The sequence below is a fragment of the Telmatherina bonti genome (assembly GCF_933228915.1).
Source record: "Telmatherina bonti genome assembly, chromosome: 7".
Classification (NCBI taxonomy): domain Eukaryota; kingdom Metazoa; phylum Chordata; class Actinopteri; order Atheriniformes; family Telmatherinidae; genus Telmatherina; species Telmatherina bonti.
The window spans coordinates 20,547,550-20,567,883 of record NC_136625.1 but is presented as its reverse complement, the minus strand read 5'-3'; the positions used below and the strand labels follow the sequence as shown (position 1 = coordinate 20,567,883).

Below are 20,334 nucleotides of genomic sequence, written 5' to 3'. Positions count from 1 at the left end.
AATGAGTTTGATATCCTGTTTGTGAGTTTGTGAGCAGTAGAGCACACTAAATTCCCCTTGTGATTAATAAAGTATCAGCCTAATCTAACCTAATGTAATCTAAAATGTCATGAAACTAGTTTAAGAATGAACTGAGTTACAGTGAACCTTTGAGACCAGAAACGCAGTTGCAATGAACAACACCATCTGGATTTTGCGAGGCAGTGGTGGTGGTGTTGGGAGGGAGGTTAGCCTGCTGCAGTATGAACAACTAGGACAGTACTTCATGTTAGATAGTGACAAGACGGGTGCATATAGAACATGTACTGGAGGCAAAGTGATCAACTATGGTTGAGAAGAGGTCATACCCCTATTTAATTACTGCCTCCCAGGTGGGAGGCAGTAATTAAATGAAGAACTTAATACAATAATAAACTGCTGGTAAAAGCAGTCGGTAAATCCAGTTCAACCATGATTAAATAAAATCTTTTTCCAACAACGAAAGTCTTCATTCTTTCTTTCCATTCCAAAATGACTCCAGTTGTGATCAAACTAATTCTGTAAGCTTTAAACAATCATTTTAAGTATCTGTTCTCTAAAACCCACTCAGAGCTCCATTGCAGAACCTCCATGCCTTGGCAACAAAAGATGGCAAGATGGATTCTCTCATTTCTCTGATTTTGCAAACAATTTGGAAGCTAAATGCCCACAATGTTAAGACTCTGAAACACTCAAACATACATTGAGGTACGGAATAAGTTAGACCAAAGTAGCAACAACACAGCCTGTAGGTATGAAGAAAAGTCAGAGCCACACTACGTGCCAATCCACTCAGCAGATGTTGAGCAGAATGATTAAACCGCTGGTCGACAAACAATCCCATGCCACCTTCTGCTGCCAATGTAGCTAAAAGGGCATTTCGAAATGAGCAGAGGGTAATGTACAACCTTTTTCTTACAGCAAACCAAGACATCAAGTAAAACTTTGAGTTCCACAGGCCAGTGAGTAATACACCAAACACGAAGATTGGTTTTAATCTGTGCAAGCCATCTTCTCCCCTATGTTTACGTCATGCCCTTGTCTTTCAGCAGAGCCTACCCCCCAAAAGATAAACTACCATGGAAGAAAAAAAAAAATCAAAATCCAAGTGAAACACAAACATATTAATGGGCTCAGGAATTAATCCCTCAGATGAAACAACTGCAGCTGGAGAGGAAATATTTTTCTTCTTTGCTGTGGGGACAGGGGAGACTGGAGATTGTAGCATGTACGCAAGTGACAATTGAGCACACTGCCACTTTGATCACACTCCTGGCTGACAGGGAGGTGCAATTACAACCGTGGGAAGGCAATTATTCACACAACGTGCAAAGAGCCAACAAGAGTGATGGGAAGAGTGAAATAGTGGGGGAGGGAGAAAAATGACAGAAAGATGTACAAGTGATGGGACACTGAGGAGAGGAAAATGGGACAAAAACAGAGTGATATTGACAGAGGCATCCTCAGATGGACAGAATGACAGGAGAGCAGACAGCAAAGACAGACGATGAAGCAGCTATATTTTGTACAAGCAGGTCATCTAACACGCAGACAACCAAAGGCACAGAGACAGACAATGGTGCATGCTGAGAGCCAAACGTTAGGGATCGGGGTGTATAGGAAGAAAAGAGGGGGAAAAAAAGCAACAGGAAAAGCCTGGCAGTTATACCTTCATGTACGCTCGGCATGTCTTCTCTCTTTTTTGAAGCTTTTCCACACAACAAGAGGATCAAGCATAAGAGACAGATTTTTGAGAAAGATGGTAAGAAAAGAGGAAGCATTAAATCATGCAACTTAGTGTCAATTACAGAATTAAGGAAAAGAAGGAAAGGCACAGGGTCTGTAAACTACAACCTTAAAATAATGTGACAGCTCCAAAAAGCTTTGCAGAAGATGTTAACACTGTTTGAGTCCTATGAATATGGATCAAGTACAAGTGGAACAAAGAGATGAGAAATGCACAGAGAGTAGGAGGGGAAAAAATGCTGAGATTGGATTCTGATGCTTCCCATTAGTGATGCTTTAAAATACACTGAAAAGATAAATAATCTGGGATGAGGTCATCTGCATTTCTTGTCACGGGGAAGATAATATAGTGCTAGCTCTTTTGATAACCTTTTGTTCACTTCTTTGTATTAAATAAGCCACTTGTTGGAGCTATGACAGAACTGCAGAAAAAGGCAGATTAAATGTTTTTTTTTTAATTTTTTTTTTTATCAGATTTCCATATCAAAAACAATTAGCCCAGGGAATAAGAACAACCTATGGTAACGATGGGAGGCAAAATATAACATTTAAAGCACAATAGAAGAAAAAATAAATGAAAAAAAACAAACCACTGAAAGTATTACAGAAAAGCAGTATTTTAGAAATCACACAGCTGTTCTCTTTGCGTTTTATGCTTCTCTATAACCTGATTCTTTTTTTTGTAAATGTAACTTTTTTTGGATTATGAAGCTGTAATAATGGAGGAAAAAACAATGTGTACTTAACCTCAGAAAGCAACTTCAACTCATCAAAGCTCTGCCACGCAATATACTTTTCTATTTAATTCCCAGTATACTATTATAATTTCCCTTCAGGCATTTTATAAATGCTATTTTGTTTTATTTAATTTTATTTTCAGTTATTTATATTTTTTCATAATTCATTAAGAGAATTAAAACACTAATATTACAGCTTGATGATGATCCATACCTACTTTCTTTTGCATTTTGTTTTCTCTTTAGTTACCACTGTTATTCTGTTACAATGCTGATGTGTTTTGTGAAATCTGGTTCACTATATTTTTTTGTGAAATGTCAAACTGTTCCTAAATTATTTCTTGTATTTCATTGTGATGTTTTACTTTGAGCCGCCACATCCCAAGTGCAAGCTGGTTTTCTGACTGGGCCTTATTTGGGATTTGCCATGAATGTAGGTTTTTTTTTTTTTTTTAAAGGTGCAAATATTGGGTTTTAATATCACAAGGGTAGGACTACTTAAAAAGAAGGACAGTTGAATGATTCAGCTTCTGAGTCAAAACAAAAAAAAAAAAAAAAAACTGCTTCAGGAGTAACTCAATAGCTGACGAGAAGCAGTTTTTCATCGCCATCTGTTTTGCCTCTGGAGAGAAGTGTGTGTCGCTGCAGCTGTAACAAAATAAAGCAGTGATGTCACTGGATACACGTTCACATCGCTGCAGAAGTTAAATCAGTGAAAATCAGAAAGCTCTCGGTTCCACTGTTTTTTTCCCCTTTAGGTCCACTGCAGCACTCTGCAGTGCTGCAGTGGAATATCACAAAAGTCTGGCTCGCTCTAAACCCCAATAATAATCGTGCTTGCTGTCTGAACATATGGACACAAACTATGGATGTCACTTTGGTGAAAATCACCTTGCTTACAGAGCAGCTATACTGTCTCCATAGCCTGAATAACAATGTAATTTATCAAACTGTCACTCATCTCTCCATGGGACTGCTAGCAGCTGAGAGGAGTAGCTATGTCTTAAACCCACTCTTTTCTCAATGGGCGTCTGCGGAAGCTCCAGGAGGGAGCAGTTTTGCTCTTGTCAGCACTGAAGAGTTATTCTGTGTTGTTGGGGGGGCTTGTGGCCATTAGCTCTGATAAGGTGGAGCTGCCAGGTGAGCCTGTTTTTCAAAACGCCTGTAATTGCCCAGGAGCAGTGAAGGAATGAATGTACCCTCGAGGCTAGACCTGCTTCCCCTATCCCCCTCACCTGAGACTGTGTGTGTGTGTGTGAAAGACAGTAAATGTTCACATATGAGTGAGTGCACAGGTCGCTCTGTTTTTTCTTGTACGCATCCTGCTAATAAATGTCTGCCATAATGCTGACTTCGAGCCTGAAGAGGAACAAAGTTTAATGACAGGCTACAACAAGCCAGAGAGGATTTTCACAGCACCTTGTTGAAACTGCGTCCGGCCGAGTCCTTTTCATTGGGTCTGAGTTCCTGTAGCTGAGCATCCAGGATGTCCACGAGCTGCTCCATTAGACGCACGGAAGAGCTGACGTCTCCGGCAAACACTGGACCCTGAGTGTGGCGAGCCAGCTCGTTGGCTAAATTAGCAGCATTTTCGCCACTTCGGATCTAAAAACAGCACCAGGGGAAAAAAAAAAAACAAGGGAGGCGTCAAGGAGGTGTTGGTGATGCAGGCCCAAGACGATGGTTATGTAACATCCACCTGAATAATTTATGGAACATACTTCCAAATCCACTGCGACGTGGTTTGCTCAGAAAGCAGAAGCTTCAGTGACCCACAGTTTTAAGAGAAGTACTGAGAAAATAAACCAGCGTGGAATCATCCAAAGCTGCCTTCAGTGATCAGTAACCTACTTTAACTGAGCACTGACCCTCTGTCAAACTCCATACACATTTCAGATACGTGACAAGAAGTGAATTAATCTTTGCGGTGATTGTTTTGCTGGAGCTGTGCAAACCATTTGTATTGGAGAAAGTGAGGCAAAACGTGCACTGAGGTGGGAAAAATGTTCGATCCTTCCGCATCATAATTCAGTGCTTTAAGAAATGTGATACAGGAGCTTTACTACAACAGACAAAATTTCTACCTGTAGTAGTATTGGTACTGCTGCTGTCAATCCAGTGAGTTAAATTATGCAGGACCAAATATAATAAATAAGGGAGTTTATTAATAAAGGAATGAAGAACATTTAAAAAAAAAAAAAAAAGAAAATCTTTCCTATGCTTGTCACATACATAAAAAGGCTAAAAAAGGAAAAGTATTGAGCCTTTAAACAGCATTATATAATAGTAGTTTTTTTTATGTAGGGCATGGATGCAGCTTAACCTGTTCAAAAATATTTTTTTTAAATATTTATTCAAATTGCCCTGTTTGTTCATCGTGCTTTGCCTTTAGGGACAATATCAAATAGAACCTTCTTACAGGACAAAAAGTATACACATTAATGTAGTGTGCATAGCTTTTGGAGCAATACTAAATTTTTGTTGTTGCTAGGTGAGAAGTGTTTAAAATCAGGTCACAGCAGTTCTATCACAAATTTCTACATTTTTCCAGAAACCCTGCCTAAATCTGTTGTGGTTTGTGGATGTTTTATTTTTCTTTTTATCTATTTTCATTTGATGTTTTTTTGGGCTTTTTTTTTTTTGTCGTCAAGAGTAACAACAATTTCTCCCTTGCAGTAGGTTTGTGTTTCTCTTGCATTATTGTGCATTCAGGCTACTGAAGCTCTTATCTGTACATCTACATTTCTACCTGCACGACTTCAAAGCACCAAGGCACTGAGGAAAAAAAGCCTAGGCTCTTTGATTCTCAGAGGCACACTGCAGCTCCAGCATTTACTCTTGATGTTTTAGATAGCACGTTTTCGTTTTTGTGCTGCCACATGGTTTTAGCTCCCCTTGGAAAAGAAGATTTTTCATGATGACTACACTTGACCTGTTCAGGAAATTATTCAAGCAAGCAGAGGGGTCAACTGCTGCACATACAGTAGATGTTTGATTGTGGTTGTGTTACATGTTTGTCTGCAGCTCTATATTGTATTTGGCAAACTCTCCTTTTACCTTTTGTGCCACCTGAGTCACCCAGTGGGAGGTGCAGTTGCTGAGGTCTGGCCCTTTGGAGCACCATGTCCCCGCCACAGTGCAGAGGAAAGTGGCGATGCCTGCGGAACCATAAAAAACAGAACAATAGTTAAATGGAGCCTAAATCCTGATCAGATGTTCCTGCTGTGTTTTTTTTTTTGTTTTTTTTTTTTTTTTTAAAATACAGATCGTCTAGAGCAAGAAAATAAATGTAAATAAAAGAAAGAGTGTAGAAAAGTTTTACCAAAAGAAATTTGGTGCAATATGTTGAAGTAACTGACAGGAAACAATAACAGCAGACTGAATAAATATCTCTCCCCTTCCCCCACCGATAGACTGACACTTTTAAAAAATTTTTACACATCTCTTATGCTCTTTAACTCTGAAAACAAGTCACTACTTCAGCTTACACCCCGCTGCACTCATAACAGCAACAGCACAAAATAAAACACTCCCTCGTCTCTCTCAACATGGTCTGTCTTAGTTTCATTCTCCAGCAGCCCTCCTTTATTTTTTTCCCAGTAATGGTAGATACTGTGACGGGTTACAAAGGTAATTTCAGCAAGATCACAGCGGCAGCATCATTGTCAGATAAACCCACATATCCACATCACCAAAATATTTCCCTTACTGCTGACTTGGAACATTTTCAGTCGAGTTTTCAACTGCACTAAGTAGATTGTTTTATAACCTTAACTACCTCAGAAGAGCTTTCACATCAGAAAATAAATTATCCATCACCTCCATTATTTTCTCATGTGCTTCCGCACTTTGAATAACCCTGTTGTTGAATTGTGCTGTAGACATAAACTTGCCTTGGCTTGCTTTACACATTCATTACAACAGAAAATAGATTTCCAAACGGAAACTGCAACAGCACTGTTTTTCTTTTCTTTTGGGGAGGGAATAGGGATGGGGGAGAAGTTTGATGATCCTATATGGTTTTTAATCACATGCCATCAAGCTGAAAAATGGACGACATAGTTTAAATACATAAAGATGAAATTACATCGACTTAAACACAAAAAGGGTCAACCTTAAAACATTTTATCTGGCCCTCGGGAGCTTTACTTATTATTATTTTTACTCTACACTGCTCCCCTTGATTGTTCTAGATATCTATTCAGGCTCAATTAAGTTATTTCAAAATTTCAGTATGAAATAAAAAATAAATAAATAAACATTTGATTTCAACTTATACGTAAATATGACTTCATTGGTAAATTAATATCAGAATTCTTTATTTATATTTCTGAATAAAGAAAAAAACCTCAACTTCTGAGGTTGTAGCTTGGGGCAAAGTTGCACTGGATTACATCATATTATGAAATGGATTCAGTTGTATTCAACTTAAATTTAGTGTAAACCTTTGAGAGGAAGAGGCACTGTCATGAAAAATATTGCTCGAATGCTTGTACTGTAATTAAGCTTTGAAGGTAGTAACTTGACATTAATATGACTTATTTTAGCATTTTTGTTTAAAGTGAGATGACAAAATGTTGCTCATTTTCACATTTGTTGACTAAACTTAAAGCCTAAAGGCTGTTAACTTAGCAGCACTCAAATTGGGCAAAAGCAGATACACATGGTAACAGCTTAAATGTATGCCTGCTAGCAAATTTAAAGCTCATAAATTAAAATGTTTTGAGATTTGGGACACAATTTTGTTTGCTTATGGATTAAAAAATATTTGTTGACTAGAAACGTTTAGAGGCACAAGTGGGCAGAGTGTTAAACTACTGAATTAAAGTAAACTAAATAATCTTGTAGCTCTGTAGCTACTTTACAGAGTATTGCATGGCTGTAGACTAGCTGTGCATCCATCCATCCATCCTATTTCCTATGTCCATGGTCAGGTCACAGGGGCGGCTGCCTAAGCAGGGATTCCTCTCTCCCTGGCCATATTTGCCACTTTGTCTGAGGGGATACCGAGGCATTACCCGGCCAGCCAAGAGAGGTAGTCCCTGGTACTTTTTATATTATTTGATTAACATGTTTCTTGTTGGTTCAGCAGTTTCTTGCCTTATAACCACTGGACTGCACTAATGAAACAGCAGAAGGAAAGACGTGGATAGAGAAATGCGAAGAGAAAAAGATAAAGAGAGAAAGAAAACTAAAAGGTGGAAAACAAACCACAAGAACTGCAATCAAACGTCCAACAGAAAAACTAAACAGCCAGCTGCTACACTTGTGAAGAAACAGTCAACACCGTTGGACTTCTAAGAAAACACTACAGACAACCATCAGGAGTACCTGTGAGAAGAAAAACTGCACCATGACCAACAAAGAACAAAAAAGCAACAAGTATGTGTGAGGGTGAGTTTCTGCATGTGTGTCTGTGTGGCGGAGTGTAGTTGTGTGAAAGTGTAGTAAACAATAGGGGTAAGCTATGTTGAGTGATCGTGTACATCCAACCATGCTCCTGCCAAAATTCAGAAGCAAGGGACTCCAGGTCCCAGGCAACCAGCAGCCAGCATGGAGAACAGAACTGAGACAGCCCACTGCAGGAAAAACAACTCTTCTCTTCTCCAGATTACAATGGTTGTAAATGTGGGTAATGGAATACCCATGGCATTCCTATAAGATCATGCAAGGCAATATGGCATATACTCATATTCTGGACTTTTTTAAGCCATTTTTTAAGCTTCAGTTGTAAAGTTTTACATACAGCTTCTTTTCATATAACCAGAAAAGGCTTGTACTGATGTGAATGTGATCTACACAGAAAATAATTGACATTGTTTATCAAAACTTACCTTTGGTCCCTTTGGGGCAGGGTCTTTCAACAGAGATCCCAGTGTGAGTCTGGGGCCAGTCAATGGCTCTCCTCCTGGTCGCCTCACAGAAGCGTCTGGGTGTTGGAGGCAGCTCAAGTATGGTAGGTTCAGCCGTTCCTGAGCTACGGATGTCTTCAGATGGATCTCTTCCATCTCTTGGATCTGCTCCTGCAACAGTTGTGTCACCGTGTCCCTTCAGCATGGGTACATTGGTGGTAGTGGTGAAGACTGCAGTGGTCTTAGATGTAGACGATGAGACAGAGATATCCTCAATGGTTGGCACTAAAGTGAGACAGTGGTAAACTTGTTAGCTATCGAGTCAAAAATATCCTTGTCATAAAGTCCTGCTGTTTCTGTCAGTGGGGGACCTGCAACAGTTGTGAATCCTGTGGTTTGTTGGTGGTGGTAGAGTTACTGCTGAACATCAGTCCCAGAAATAAAAGGATTGTGGAGAATTCACTTGTAACTCCACCGCTATCCTTTTTACTAACAAAACAAAATCATCTCAATCCAGGCATTTTTTCCGATTGCTATTTCTCGTTTGCTTAAGCCAATAAAAGCCGATACGTAAGACAACCAATAGCAGAAGGACCCTCTCACACATGGTAGTGATTTGACCCCCGGCAGACTCAGTTCTGCACCTATTAAATGTCAAGAATAAAGAAAAATCATTTCTGCTTTTTACCCTTTTCCTTGCCTTGTTCATCTATTCCCCTTTGATAAAGTCAGTGTGTGTGGAAGGAGAACTACACGGCCCCCAGCGAAAACCATACATCAGCAATAATGCAATTCTACTGTATTCAGTCCACGCCTACCAAGCAAATCCATGCGAATACACACATGCAAGTGTGCTTGTATGCTCTATTACTCAGGTGTGTGTTCCTGCCTAAAATCACTGCCTACACACAGATTGATATCTACTGCATAGTGCCTGGAGATAACTAGGAAATGAAAGCAGAAATGGGAAATCCATAAATTTAATATAGTATGAATAGCCAATATGGATAAAAGAAAAAAAAAAAACACAGAGTGTTTCTATGGATGTGTGCATGTGCCTACAAGGATATCAAAGACTACTTGTCTCGTGCATGAATGACCATAGGTTTTCACCCACAGCCCCCTGATTGTATTTTGAGATAAAAGCAGCTTCCCACAATGGGGTCTGCCAATGTGAAAGGCACTATAGTGTTGCCGTGAGGTTCCCTGGGTACTTCTGGGAAAATGTAATATCATGCTATCTGACACTCCATCATCAGACACCTAGCTCCATTTCCTGAGAGAGAATGGTGACAATGCCGACATTTCATGTTTCATCCTAATCAGCGGGTCTGTGGGGGAAGGTTGCCCTTTTTCAGGTAAAATATTTTAGTTTATTACTAAACTCATGTCTGTCGATGAGAGCAGGAGGCCACAGCTGAGGGAGTGATGGACTAGTGTTCTGTGACATTGACTAAAGATAAAAATAAATAACACGACAGTGTGGCTGAATCGTGACATTTTAGGTAGTGACCTTTTTCCCTCAGACAGCAGCCCTGCCTAATTACATTACAGTAATTCAGTGTGCTTGTCACCGACACACTCACAGGATGGCAACACAACTGATAGCTACTGTGCATCTTGTAATCTTTGAGAAGAACCTGATATCTTTTTTTTAAAGGTATCTTTTATGTATTCCTAAACAAACCAACATCTTAGAGGTTACAATAATACAATTATGCTACATTAAAGGAAAAAGAAAGTTTTAAATATATTATGTAATGGAGGAGAACTTTTTTCATTGACTCAGGAAAAGTGAAAAGATTCATAAGTTGACTTGGTTTATTCAATTGACACACATAATGCAATACAAGGGCATGTGTAATTAGGTTTCAAAATATTAAACCTCTCCATACCTGAGCAAATTTCTGCTTTTCCGCAGGCAGATATAAACCCTAATGTGCATCAGTCTGGAACGTGTGTGCATCGCCTGATTAACCGAGTCCTGAGACCGCATCTCTTCAACTCAATTATCACATATATCTGTACAAATGTTCAAAAGGGGCAAATTGTTGATTTTCAATTCTTTCTACTGCACTTTGTCGTTTTTCATGTCCTTTTTAGGTGAGAACCTAAAAATTATGCAGAAAATAACACATTTCTGTCTTCTGTATACACTATCCTTTTAAGACTATAGGTAATGAGCCATATACAAATATTTTTTTGGTCTACTTATCAACTTATACATACATATATATATATATATATATATATATATATATATATATATATATATATATATATATATATATATATATATATATATGTATATATATATATATATATATATATATATACACACATATATATACATATATATATATATATACATATATATACATATATATACATATATATATATATATACATATGTAAAAAGATAGATAGATAGATAGATAGATAGATAGATAGATAGATAGATAGATAGATAGATAGATAGATGCGTCTGTGTGTGTTTGTGTGTGTCAGATTTAATATATAAAAACTGATGTAGTCAAATTCAAATTCTTAGTATAAATTCAAACATTTTCTTGAAATGCTTTTACATAATTAAACATGTTGATTTACAAAAGAGCGTCTAAGCGGTCCTTTCAAAATAAATGTGCAGGGATTTCCCTGAAGCCTGAGAATCTCAGCAAGTCACTTTTAAACTATTGTATTTGATTGCAAATCAGCTCATTTGAAAGAAATATACACATTTCCTGCCCCTGAAGATGTATTTTGTTAATTAGTTTCCTATTTGTGCATGGAAACCATTTTTTCTTCAAAGGCTTGAACATTCTTATTTATTTTATCCAATTTTTTTCCCCTACATTTTAATATCTTACCTTAAGTCATTCACTAGAAAAGCATTCCCTTATGCCAATCGGGGCGCTCACTGGCCATTATAATATTATAACAAATGATGGTAATATTTTATTTATTTATTTACATTTATATTGTTGCCTGTTTAGTCACAAATATTTGTTAGAGGGATTCAGTTTGTTAATCAACAGTTTGACTTAATATTCAGCTTTGGTGTTACTATATTAACTTTATTATATCTAGTATATCTAGTCTATAATAAAGACATTTTCATGTATTATCCTCCCTAAAGCAACATCTCTGACAACACTAGATCACTAGATGACAGAACAAATATTTGAACACGCTTTTAAATAAATGGTAATGGTCTCTTTTTGTTCATCATCATTTTCATTTTTAATAAAAGAAGCAGTCATAATCAAAGACAAGATAGCATCTTTGTGGATGTTTGTAGTCATTATGTCTTGGGTTTAAAACCAGAGTGGGTTGCATCAAAAGCATTAAATATGCACACGTCTCCTTTCTACCAGTGTGTTCAAATGTGTTCAAATGGCAGTGCTTCTGTAGCTTATTCTGAAGCCTCTGCACCATGTGTGCTACAATTTTATTTTGATTGCAAAGAGCAAATTCCCCTCCAGTAAAAGACTCGTGTCCTCTGATAGCACTCATCCAAGAGAGGGCTGCACCAATTAGCTACCATTTCTCTCAAGAGGCAGTGAAGTCACTCTTTATGGGAAATCTGACACCAAAGGCATACTGTTGCCATATGTTGAATAATACCTCTTGTAAATAATGGGAGAGTTTGAGATTGAGCAATTGAAAAATGACTGTGACCAGTGTCAAAACAGAGCAAATTAAAACAAAGCTTAGGGGAAGGGAGATTGTCCTGCAAGATCAATCACGAATCGAAACAATGAAGCAGAATTAGTTTCATTACTTTATAGCACCCTTGAGTCATTCATGCATAGAAGAGGAAGATGACAAATTATTAGACCCTAATCAAATGATGAGAGGTCTGTATATTCTGTTGGCCTTGCTTTTATAGCCTATACAAATAGAGCAGGTATTTTTGTTGTTTATTTAGACCCTTTTTTTATTCAAAAGACGCAGTCAGAGAAGTAAGACTGATCATAGTAAATGGATCATAAGCTGCCTAATACTGACCATTTAGGGAAGGAGAATGACAACTTGCTGTCAAATCAAGCTGCTTTAATTGCTTTCAGTTTTGAAGATAAATCACTTACCAAACTAATCAGTTAAGCTCTTGGTTAACCATTCTTTAATAAACAAACTCATGCAGCTGACAGGAAATCATCCTCATCATCAGTTTGAAGCTAAATGACATCATGAACACATGTCCTGTCATCCTCCAATTGTTGTTTTTTTTCTTGTTTTTTTGAACATTACTAAATTTATGTAGTGTGTGCATGTGTGTAATTTAACAGCTGTATGATGTGGTAAATATAAAGCTAACTCCTACTGCTGCCCACCTGGGCTCAGATAGGGGAGACATGGTGCGACTTCATGTAAACTACATGTCGTACTTCTTTATAAAGCCATGTGTGATTTGGTTCAGCTTGACTAAATAACAAGGCTGTCTTAGAGGATAAGAGCTCAGCTGCAGTTGGTCTTTTGCCTCTTTACCTGGAGAACACGCTGATAATTAATGACAGAGAAACAAATCCCTCAAGACATGAATTTTACATCAGGCTGTTTATATTCACTCATGCTGCTCTGCTTATGTGACAAGAACTTGGAAGGTAAAGAGCCACAAGACAATTTATGTGTGGTCTCTAATTTGATGCTAAAGAATGTGTCATTATCCTTGTAAAATGAGGGGAAAAAAAAAAAAAGTTGTAATGGAATTGTCATAGGGCTGACAGCTTTATTGACACTTGTTCTTTTAAGCGCAATAGACAAGAAAAACTCAGCCCAACATAGCTTGTCTGTGTGGGGTAATTTATGAAGCTTGAAACTGTATACCATGGAGGAGCAGGCGTAGCAGTCACAAGTAGACCGTATGTGTCGAAAGGAGATGGCAAAGCAGCTCACCATAAGACACATTCATGCAGACAGGAAGATATATGTGGTGACAAAAATATACTCGGAGCAAAACACTAAAACTCTGTGTCATGTACACCTATGAGGCCCACTAAAGAGTTTCCTTCCATAATACAGCAAGCAAAACCATTAGGGTTCTTCCAAATCCCCTGACTCCTTCACGTCAGTTTTTTGTTGCCATACATTATGTTTCAGAGGCTGGAACACAGGCTTAGTGCATGATACGTCTATAAATGTTCTCCATCTTGAAGGCTCACCTGGAGGCATCATACAGGGATACAATAGAAAAGCAAAGTGCAATAAAATGCTAAGCTGGGTTCAGACCAAGCGGCAACCTCCGGCGGTTAAAGGTGAAGCCTATGCGGAAGTGCATAAAACTACAGTTCCCCCTTCATCCGCTAGGGGGTGGCTCCAAAACAGACCAAATCCCCATAGACTCCCATGTTAAAAAGGCCAAACTTCACAGCAGAAATAAACATGTTTACAGCCTGATTCAAAAATCCATTTTCAGTTTATAGGTCAGGTTTACCTTCATGACAACTGTAGGGGGAGTGATTTTTTTTCTAACTCGCTCGTTTAAAAGTAATTTCATCTCGAAGTTTGGCATATTTAGGGGTGTGTCCTTTTGATTGACAGGTACCAATCTCTGGCTTCAAGTAAGAAGAACGTAGAACAACCATGGTTTTTAGCTGGTTAACAACATGCCTTAGCTTTAGCCCACTTATCTCCGTTAGCTTGTTAGCTCCCGTTATCTCGTGGTTAGCTTGGTTAACTCTTAGCTACAGAAAGCTCGGAGTTCGCTCGATGTCAATCATCCGCCATGGGGCTCACGGCTGCCCTCTCAGCTCCACATCTTTGCCCATATTTGTATTTTCCGGGCAAGACAACGTGCATGACGCTGCCAAGATGGTGACGGTAGGAACCGCCCACCGAGCTTCAATTCAGCTCTTAAGAAATCTATGGGTGACGTCACAGAGGCTACGTCTGTCGTTTTATGTACAGTCTATGGTTCAGACACAAAAGTGTTAAAAAAGAAAGAAAAAGCCTGTATATTGTCTACTGCCACCAGATTACTCCAAGCAGCTAAGCCTTTATGAGACAAAGCCATCAATTTTACGCCTCTCCTCTTGAAGGTCTCAAATCAATGCTACCACAAAGACAAATTCATTTTCTCCTTTCTCTCCTTGTTAGTGTGAAATTCACTCTGCAATTACTGGCTAAAAAATCAGTTAATGTCTTTCACATCAGAGGATACATTACAGGTGTCCCTCTTAAGTTTCGTAACTATGACACTAAGATGATTTTTATTTTTTCCTTTTTAAATTGGCATTGAATCTGTTTTAGGGCCAACACCTAATAGAGTCAACTCTTCCAGTCATTGCTTGTGCTCCAAATACATGCATGAGCAGAACACAGATGTTTTCTCTCAATCTGTTAGAAATGTTTTCAATAGTACACATAAAAATCGATATGCAGGGAAGACCAATTGCGTTATGTTTCATTTGCTCTGCAAATATTCTCTTAATATGAACCCATAATCCTGAGCATCTCTCTAAATTCAGCATCACAAGGTTGATCCTTATGACAGAAAAAGGAAACAGACAATAATAGCTGTTTGTTTTAAAAAGGAGAAAAGATGCTCTGGATTTCGTGTTTGTGGTTATTTCCCTCTGTGGTCGATGAATCTTAATGGGCACAATTAATTTTCTTTACGCCTCAAATGCCCCTCTGTTTCTGAGAGTGAGACATTATTTCAGCACCATTAGATTACCCTGGAGAATAGCTTGTTTAATTCAACAACATATCATGGGCAGCAATAAATCCTAATAGCTAGACAGTAAAGAAGTTAAAGGTGTAGATCTGAACAAAACAACTAATAAACAAGAACCAATTATTTTCAAGTGCCATTCACAAAGCCCGTTGTGCTGCGGCTGCGGCCGCTGACGCTGGCATTGGCATCGGCATCTTGAGATGCCTCCGTCTTGAGCAGACGACTTTTCAAAAATGATCCTGTAAAACACACCTAATGATCCACAGTGACAAGCTCTGCACCAGAGATGCATTTCTGATTGGATCCCAATGACAGAGCAGAGGCAGGAAGCCATCACTTAAGAGTAATGAGTGAAATCAGCAGCTGTGTTCTGGTGCTGCAGCAAGTGGCAACACCATGCCTATGTGGCTTTTATGTTTACCGAGGCATTACGGTATCTGAGATAGGACATTAAACCCTTAGCTGAAAATGCTTTGTGACGGCCACTTCCCTCCTCTCCCTGAGACTCTTTAGAGACAAGGAAGGTAATTATGATAATTCACTTGTTAATTACATTTACATACACCCGGATGTGAGCTGTTCAGCTAGTGGTTTGCATGCATGTCAAACTCATTAAAGTTTGAGTATTTCTCACATCTCCATGAGCATACTCTTTATTGAGGCTTTAGTTGTTCAACAAAACAGACACAAACTTGGCATCCCCCCCCCAGCCCCCCTCCCACACCCCTTGGGTATCGAGTTATCATGCTGGGGAGATTCCAGGGAACAGCAGGAAAACAAACAGACGTGTTGACAAGAGGCCAGAGTTCATGAGCACACAGCCTCCATTGAAACATCAACCCCCCTCCCTTTCAGCAGCGCAGGTCAAGAATCAGATCCCCCCCCCCCCCCCCCCCCCCCCCCCTCCTCGGCAACCCCTCCCAAATATCCAGAAGTTAAAAATCATCATCTAATATGGAGCAGGGCTCAGACGGGGGGGGGGCGGTGCAATCAGGTCAAGATTCTTGCTTCCCCCCCCTATGTACTGGAGACTTATCTGTGCTGTATAGGATAAATTGGTCGGTGTCAGGTAATTAAACCCATTATCAGCCTGATGTAATGTGTCTGTCTGACGACACGTATGTTGCCTCTCAGCACTTCATAGATTAATTTAAGACCGTTAAACGCCTGACATGATTCTTCTTCACCGTAATAGATGTCTCTTTCCAGCCATCCTTCTGCACCGATGCACCATGTGGTCCATAACTCACACAGATTTAAGCCTTTGAAAAATATTAGCAGACAAAAGGTTGGCGATTATCTCCTCATCTGTTGCGAAAAAAATGGCTACAGCGAAGTTAAAGAGGTAACCATGGAAACACAACTTGAAATCCTCAGCTAGGGAGGAGAGGATAACCTCTGTCATACTGTGCACAATACTTCTCAGGCATGTTCCCAGCATGAGAGGGAAGTTCAGGAGGGCAGTGTTCATAATGGTTTTGGATAAGGCCAGAGATTGAAGAATTTGATGGGATCCCTGCATCTGCTGGACTGAATACTTCAGCCTGCCTCATGGTAATAAAGAAACGGGTATTGTAGCAGCATGACCCCTCAGGGAGCTATCTGTCATTCCAAGGTGAATCTGTAATTTGTGTCTGCAAATGAGGCCTTTCCCCGAGAATAACACAACCCCCTTTTCTTTATCACACCTGAATTGCATCCAAAATTAAAAGGCAGCCATCTGTGACACCCCACGCAGCAGCCAAACAATGGAGGAATTAGACAAAGACAACGGACTACACAAAACTAAGCTGTTCTCACCTTCAGCAGGATCTGGCGGTCCAAAATCCAGGTCGTAGCGTAGGATATAAAAGTTATTCCACACATACAGCTGGTTGTCTCTGGGGTTGTAATCCACAGCGGTGATGTACTGGTACTGGTTGGGAAATAGGATGTCAGTATACTCGCCCTGACTCAGCTTGGTGTTGTAGATGTAATCGATTTGGCTCCGGCTGGCTTCGCTTTCATTCTCCTCATAGGTTGAGCGCACTACATGCAACACGCCGCACACCATAAAGGCATTGGAGGCCGAGCGCTTGTCATAGGCTGTTTCCCAGGTAGCCTCAAAGCGGAGTGTGTACGGGTTGAGCTGGCTCACCACTATGCGGCCATTGTTCTGCTCTGTGGCATAGATTACCCACAATCCCCTCTCATCTACTGCAAGGTCAATGTCCGTCTTTCCGCCCCATCGGTATGGTGAGGTGTCGTGGTAATTGGCATTGTTTACAATAGCCTCACCGCTTTTGATGCGTGTGCGCAGGTCAAACTTCACAATGTTGCGCGTGCGCTCCTTGTTAAAGAAGATAGCGCCATCATAAGCCACAAAGCCTGTCCCATCCACACGGTGTGGCAGTTTATAGGAGGTTGTCTGCCGACCGTTTTTGAAGTCCTCCAGAGAAGCATACTCGATGAGGGTGTCTGTGCGGTACGGCGTCCAGGGCATGAAGAAGACTTTGTCTCCAGCTTGCAGAGGGTCTTTGCACCACGACCCTGCTTGCTGCTCGGCCTCAAACAGGAAGGTGGCGGCTCCTATCCCCTTCAGAGTCCCGGGACAAATGAAAACTAGCGATAGAGAGGAGAGTGAAACAAAGTACAACAAGGCAAAATGTTAAAATCACAAAGGACATGTTTGACAGGCAAGATTCTTGCTGCTGTGCGACTCAAGTGCAGGACAAAAAGATCAAGGACTGTGAATTTGGAGGAAGCTTTGTGACTAGTGCTTTTGTACTAATGAGTAGAGGGGAAAAGAAAACAAATGTATGTGTCATAGAGATTATCTAGAATGAAAAATATGAGGTTACTTGCATCTCAAGGGTCTGCTGCTACTCCGTAACCAGAACAAAATAAAAAATTAAACGTGAAGGAAAAAACGTATAAAAATCCTGCAAATAAAAGACATGGCAAATGGAGGAAGTAGAGTTCACAGTGTTTTTGTTTTGTTTCGATCAAATACCAGTCTGTCTCTAATGTCAAATGCCACATGAAGAGCTGGGTATATGGACACACTGCACATGCATACTCACATGACTAAGGTCATCAAATCAAATGGAAAAGAAAAAAAAAAAAAAACAGACATCACATCTTGTGATTAGGGTGAACAACAGGTTGTCAATGGTAGTGGCGGCAGCAAAGCAGAGGTAAATAAAAAGTGGAGGTTGGGGAGTAGATAATACAACAGTGGTAAAGGATTTTGTACTACTTCAGTGGTGAAAGGCAAGAGTAACCACTGATGGGTGAGGGAGGCCATGGCAAGGTTCCCATTTAAATGAATTAGTTCTGGATAAAAAAAAAAGGGACACAGTGATTTTTTTGTTTTCTTTTCAAACTTTTTGCAGTCGGTGCCAAACTCACTCAGCCATCACTGCTATTTCACATCACGTGCTATGGGTGCAGCAAAAGTTGGGCCAAGCAAACTAACACTGAGCCAAATAAGAGTATATACACAGGTAATCATTCTTCAAGTGTTACATTACTAGTAGAGGGTCCCAGGAATGAATCGACACTGAAAAGTCTGTGTTTTTTTTTTTCATAGTGCAAAGAAAAACTAAGTTTGCTGACCGTGGTTGTCATTTGAAATTCATTTCTGCAAATCATTTGGATTCCATGGGTGCAAACAATCCTCCTATGGGTTTAGCATTTGACAGGAGAGGCAATCAGGAGGGGAGGGGAGGGAACGTGAAGGGAGCTGTACTCAACACCACAGAACAAGGAGCCAAAGGAGGGGGAGGGAAGGACCAGACCACTCATTTACCTTTTTGCTCCACTTCTATTTCAGGCATTGGAAAAGAAAGCAAAAAAAGAGTGCAAAAAGGGAGAGAAAGGTTATCATGAGTCAACTAGCAGGTACAAAGAAAGAGAATTAGTTGGAAGGTATGAGCATGAAATGAACCATAAGGGCAGCTTGAAGGAAGTAGAGCTGGAGTGGAAAAAAATGTTTGTTAGTGAAACGGCTTCTTATCCTAGGATATAAAAACAGACAAGTTATGACTAGAGACAAGCTATGCGCCATGCTTTCCAGCACATTACATTTTTCATTCGTACCTTCTTTATCTGCCGACAAAATAACGCATTGGCCATTGTAAAAGCAGAATTAAATCCCTCTAAAAATGTTTCCCCCTTAAGTGGCAGGGGGAAGAAAATCTCAAAGTCCTGCTCATATTTAGATGTATAACATTCTTAGAAGAACGGCACAGAAATTGTTTTTGGCATGTCTTGACTGAGGATGGAATTTGTTCAAACTTTCTAAACACAAATCAAAACTCGATTCCAAACTTGTTCGCCCACACACGTAAAACACGACACGGTGCTAATGTTACAGCCCCGTTTCTTAAATGAGCCAACGAGAGCACCAGCACATGAGATGACTGATGGATAGTCGGCCTAATATGGAGTTTCGTAAGTGGACTGTTGCAGCTGCATATACTGGGTGGAGGGGGAGAGGCTGGAGACACTATATGAAAGATTGGAAGTTGGGGGGGAAAAAAGGAGAGGTTAGTCGTGGGGAACGAGACAGGAGGTGAAAGGGAGGTCTGTTTGAAAGAAGAAGAAAAAAAGAGTGAATATTTCTAAAAAATGTTTACAGTTCATCAATTTAAATACTGAGTACTTTCACAGGCAGGAATGAAGCCTTCATCTGCATTTATAAACTACTCCAAAGCACCCTTTTAAGGAAGATTAACTTGAAAATAGCTCTGGATTTAACCAACTCTGCAGTTCATTTAATTAAAACCAGTGGAAGACTTGAGTTGATCTACGACTTGAGAGTAGGAATTTGGTTTAATCTAGCTAAAGATGCAGAATTATCTTACAATTTTAACATATTTACACTGACTTAAAGTGAAATCCTCCATTTTTCATAGCTAATATAAAAAAAACGTGTTTCCCAATATATCTAATACGATGGGAACCATTTAAAAGGTCAGTTCACAGAAATTACAAGAAAACATATTTTCTCCCTCACCCTTAATGATGTCTGTTCAAGCAGACAGTTAATTTTTATTTGTCCAGGTGTGGAGCTATCCGCCTCAGAGATTTCTATCAGTACACAAATAAAAAGTAGAAAAAAAAATAATTATATATATATATATATATATATATATATATATATATATATATATATATATATATATATATATATATATATATATATATATATAGCTTGTTTGCTCAGGAAAATGTGATGCCAATGTCAACTGATCACAGTAAGGTCTGTGGATTGTCCACAGACACAGCAATACTGTTTCTCAAGCAGATTTCACCATTAAAA

General features: G+C 39.4%; 1 protein-coding gene across 4 annotated transcripts in view; it reads right to left on the bottom strand.

The window, feature by feature from the left end:
* adgrl2b.1 (adhesion G protein-coupled receptor L2b, tandem duplicate 1) overlaps nucleotides 1-20,334 on the bottom strand; it is a 99,064-nt gene that overhangs the window by 35,885 nt on the left and 42,845 nt on the right. For all 4 annotated transcript variants that reach the window (XM_079244039.1, XM_079244040.1, XM_079244041.1 and 1 more), the window contains exons 5-8: nucleotides 16,830-17,630; nucleotides 8,336-8,638; nucleotides 5,559-5,659; nucleotides 3,921-4,106 (exon numbers count right to left, since the gene is read on the bottom strand). In XM_079244039.1, the coding sequence (XP_079100165.1) occupies nucleotides 3,921-4,106; nucleotides 5,559-5,659; nucleotides 8,336-8,638; nucleotides 16,830-17,630 (1,391 nt within the window). The remainder of the gene's footprint in view (nucleotides 1-3,920; nucleotides 4,107-5,558; nucleotides 5,660-8,335; nucleotides 8,639-16,829; nucleotides 17,631-20,334) is intronic.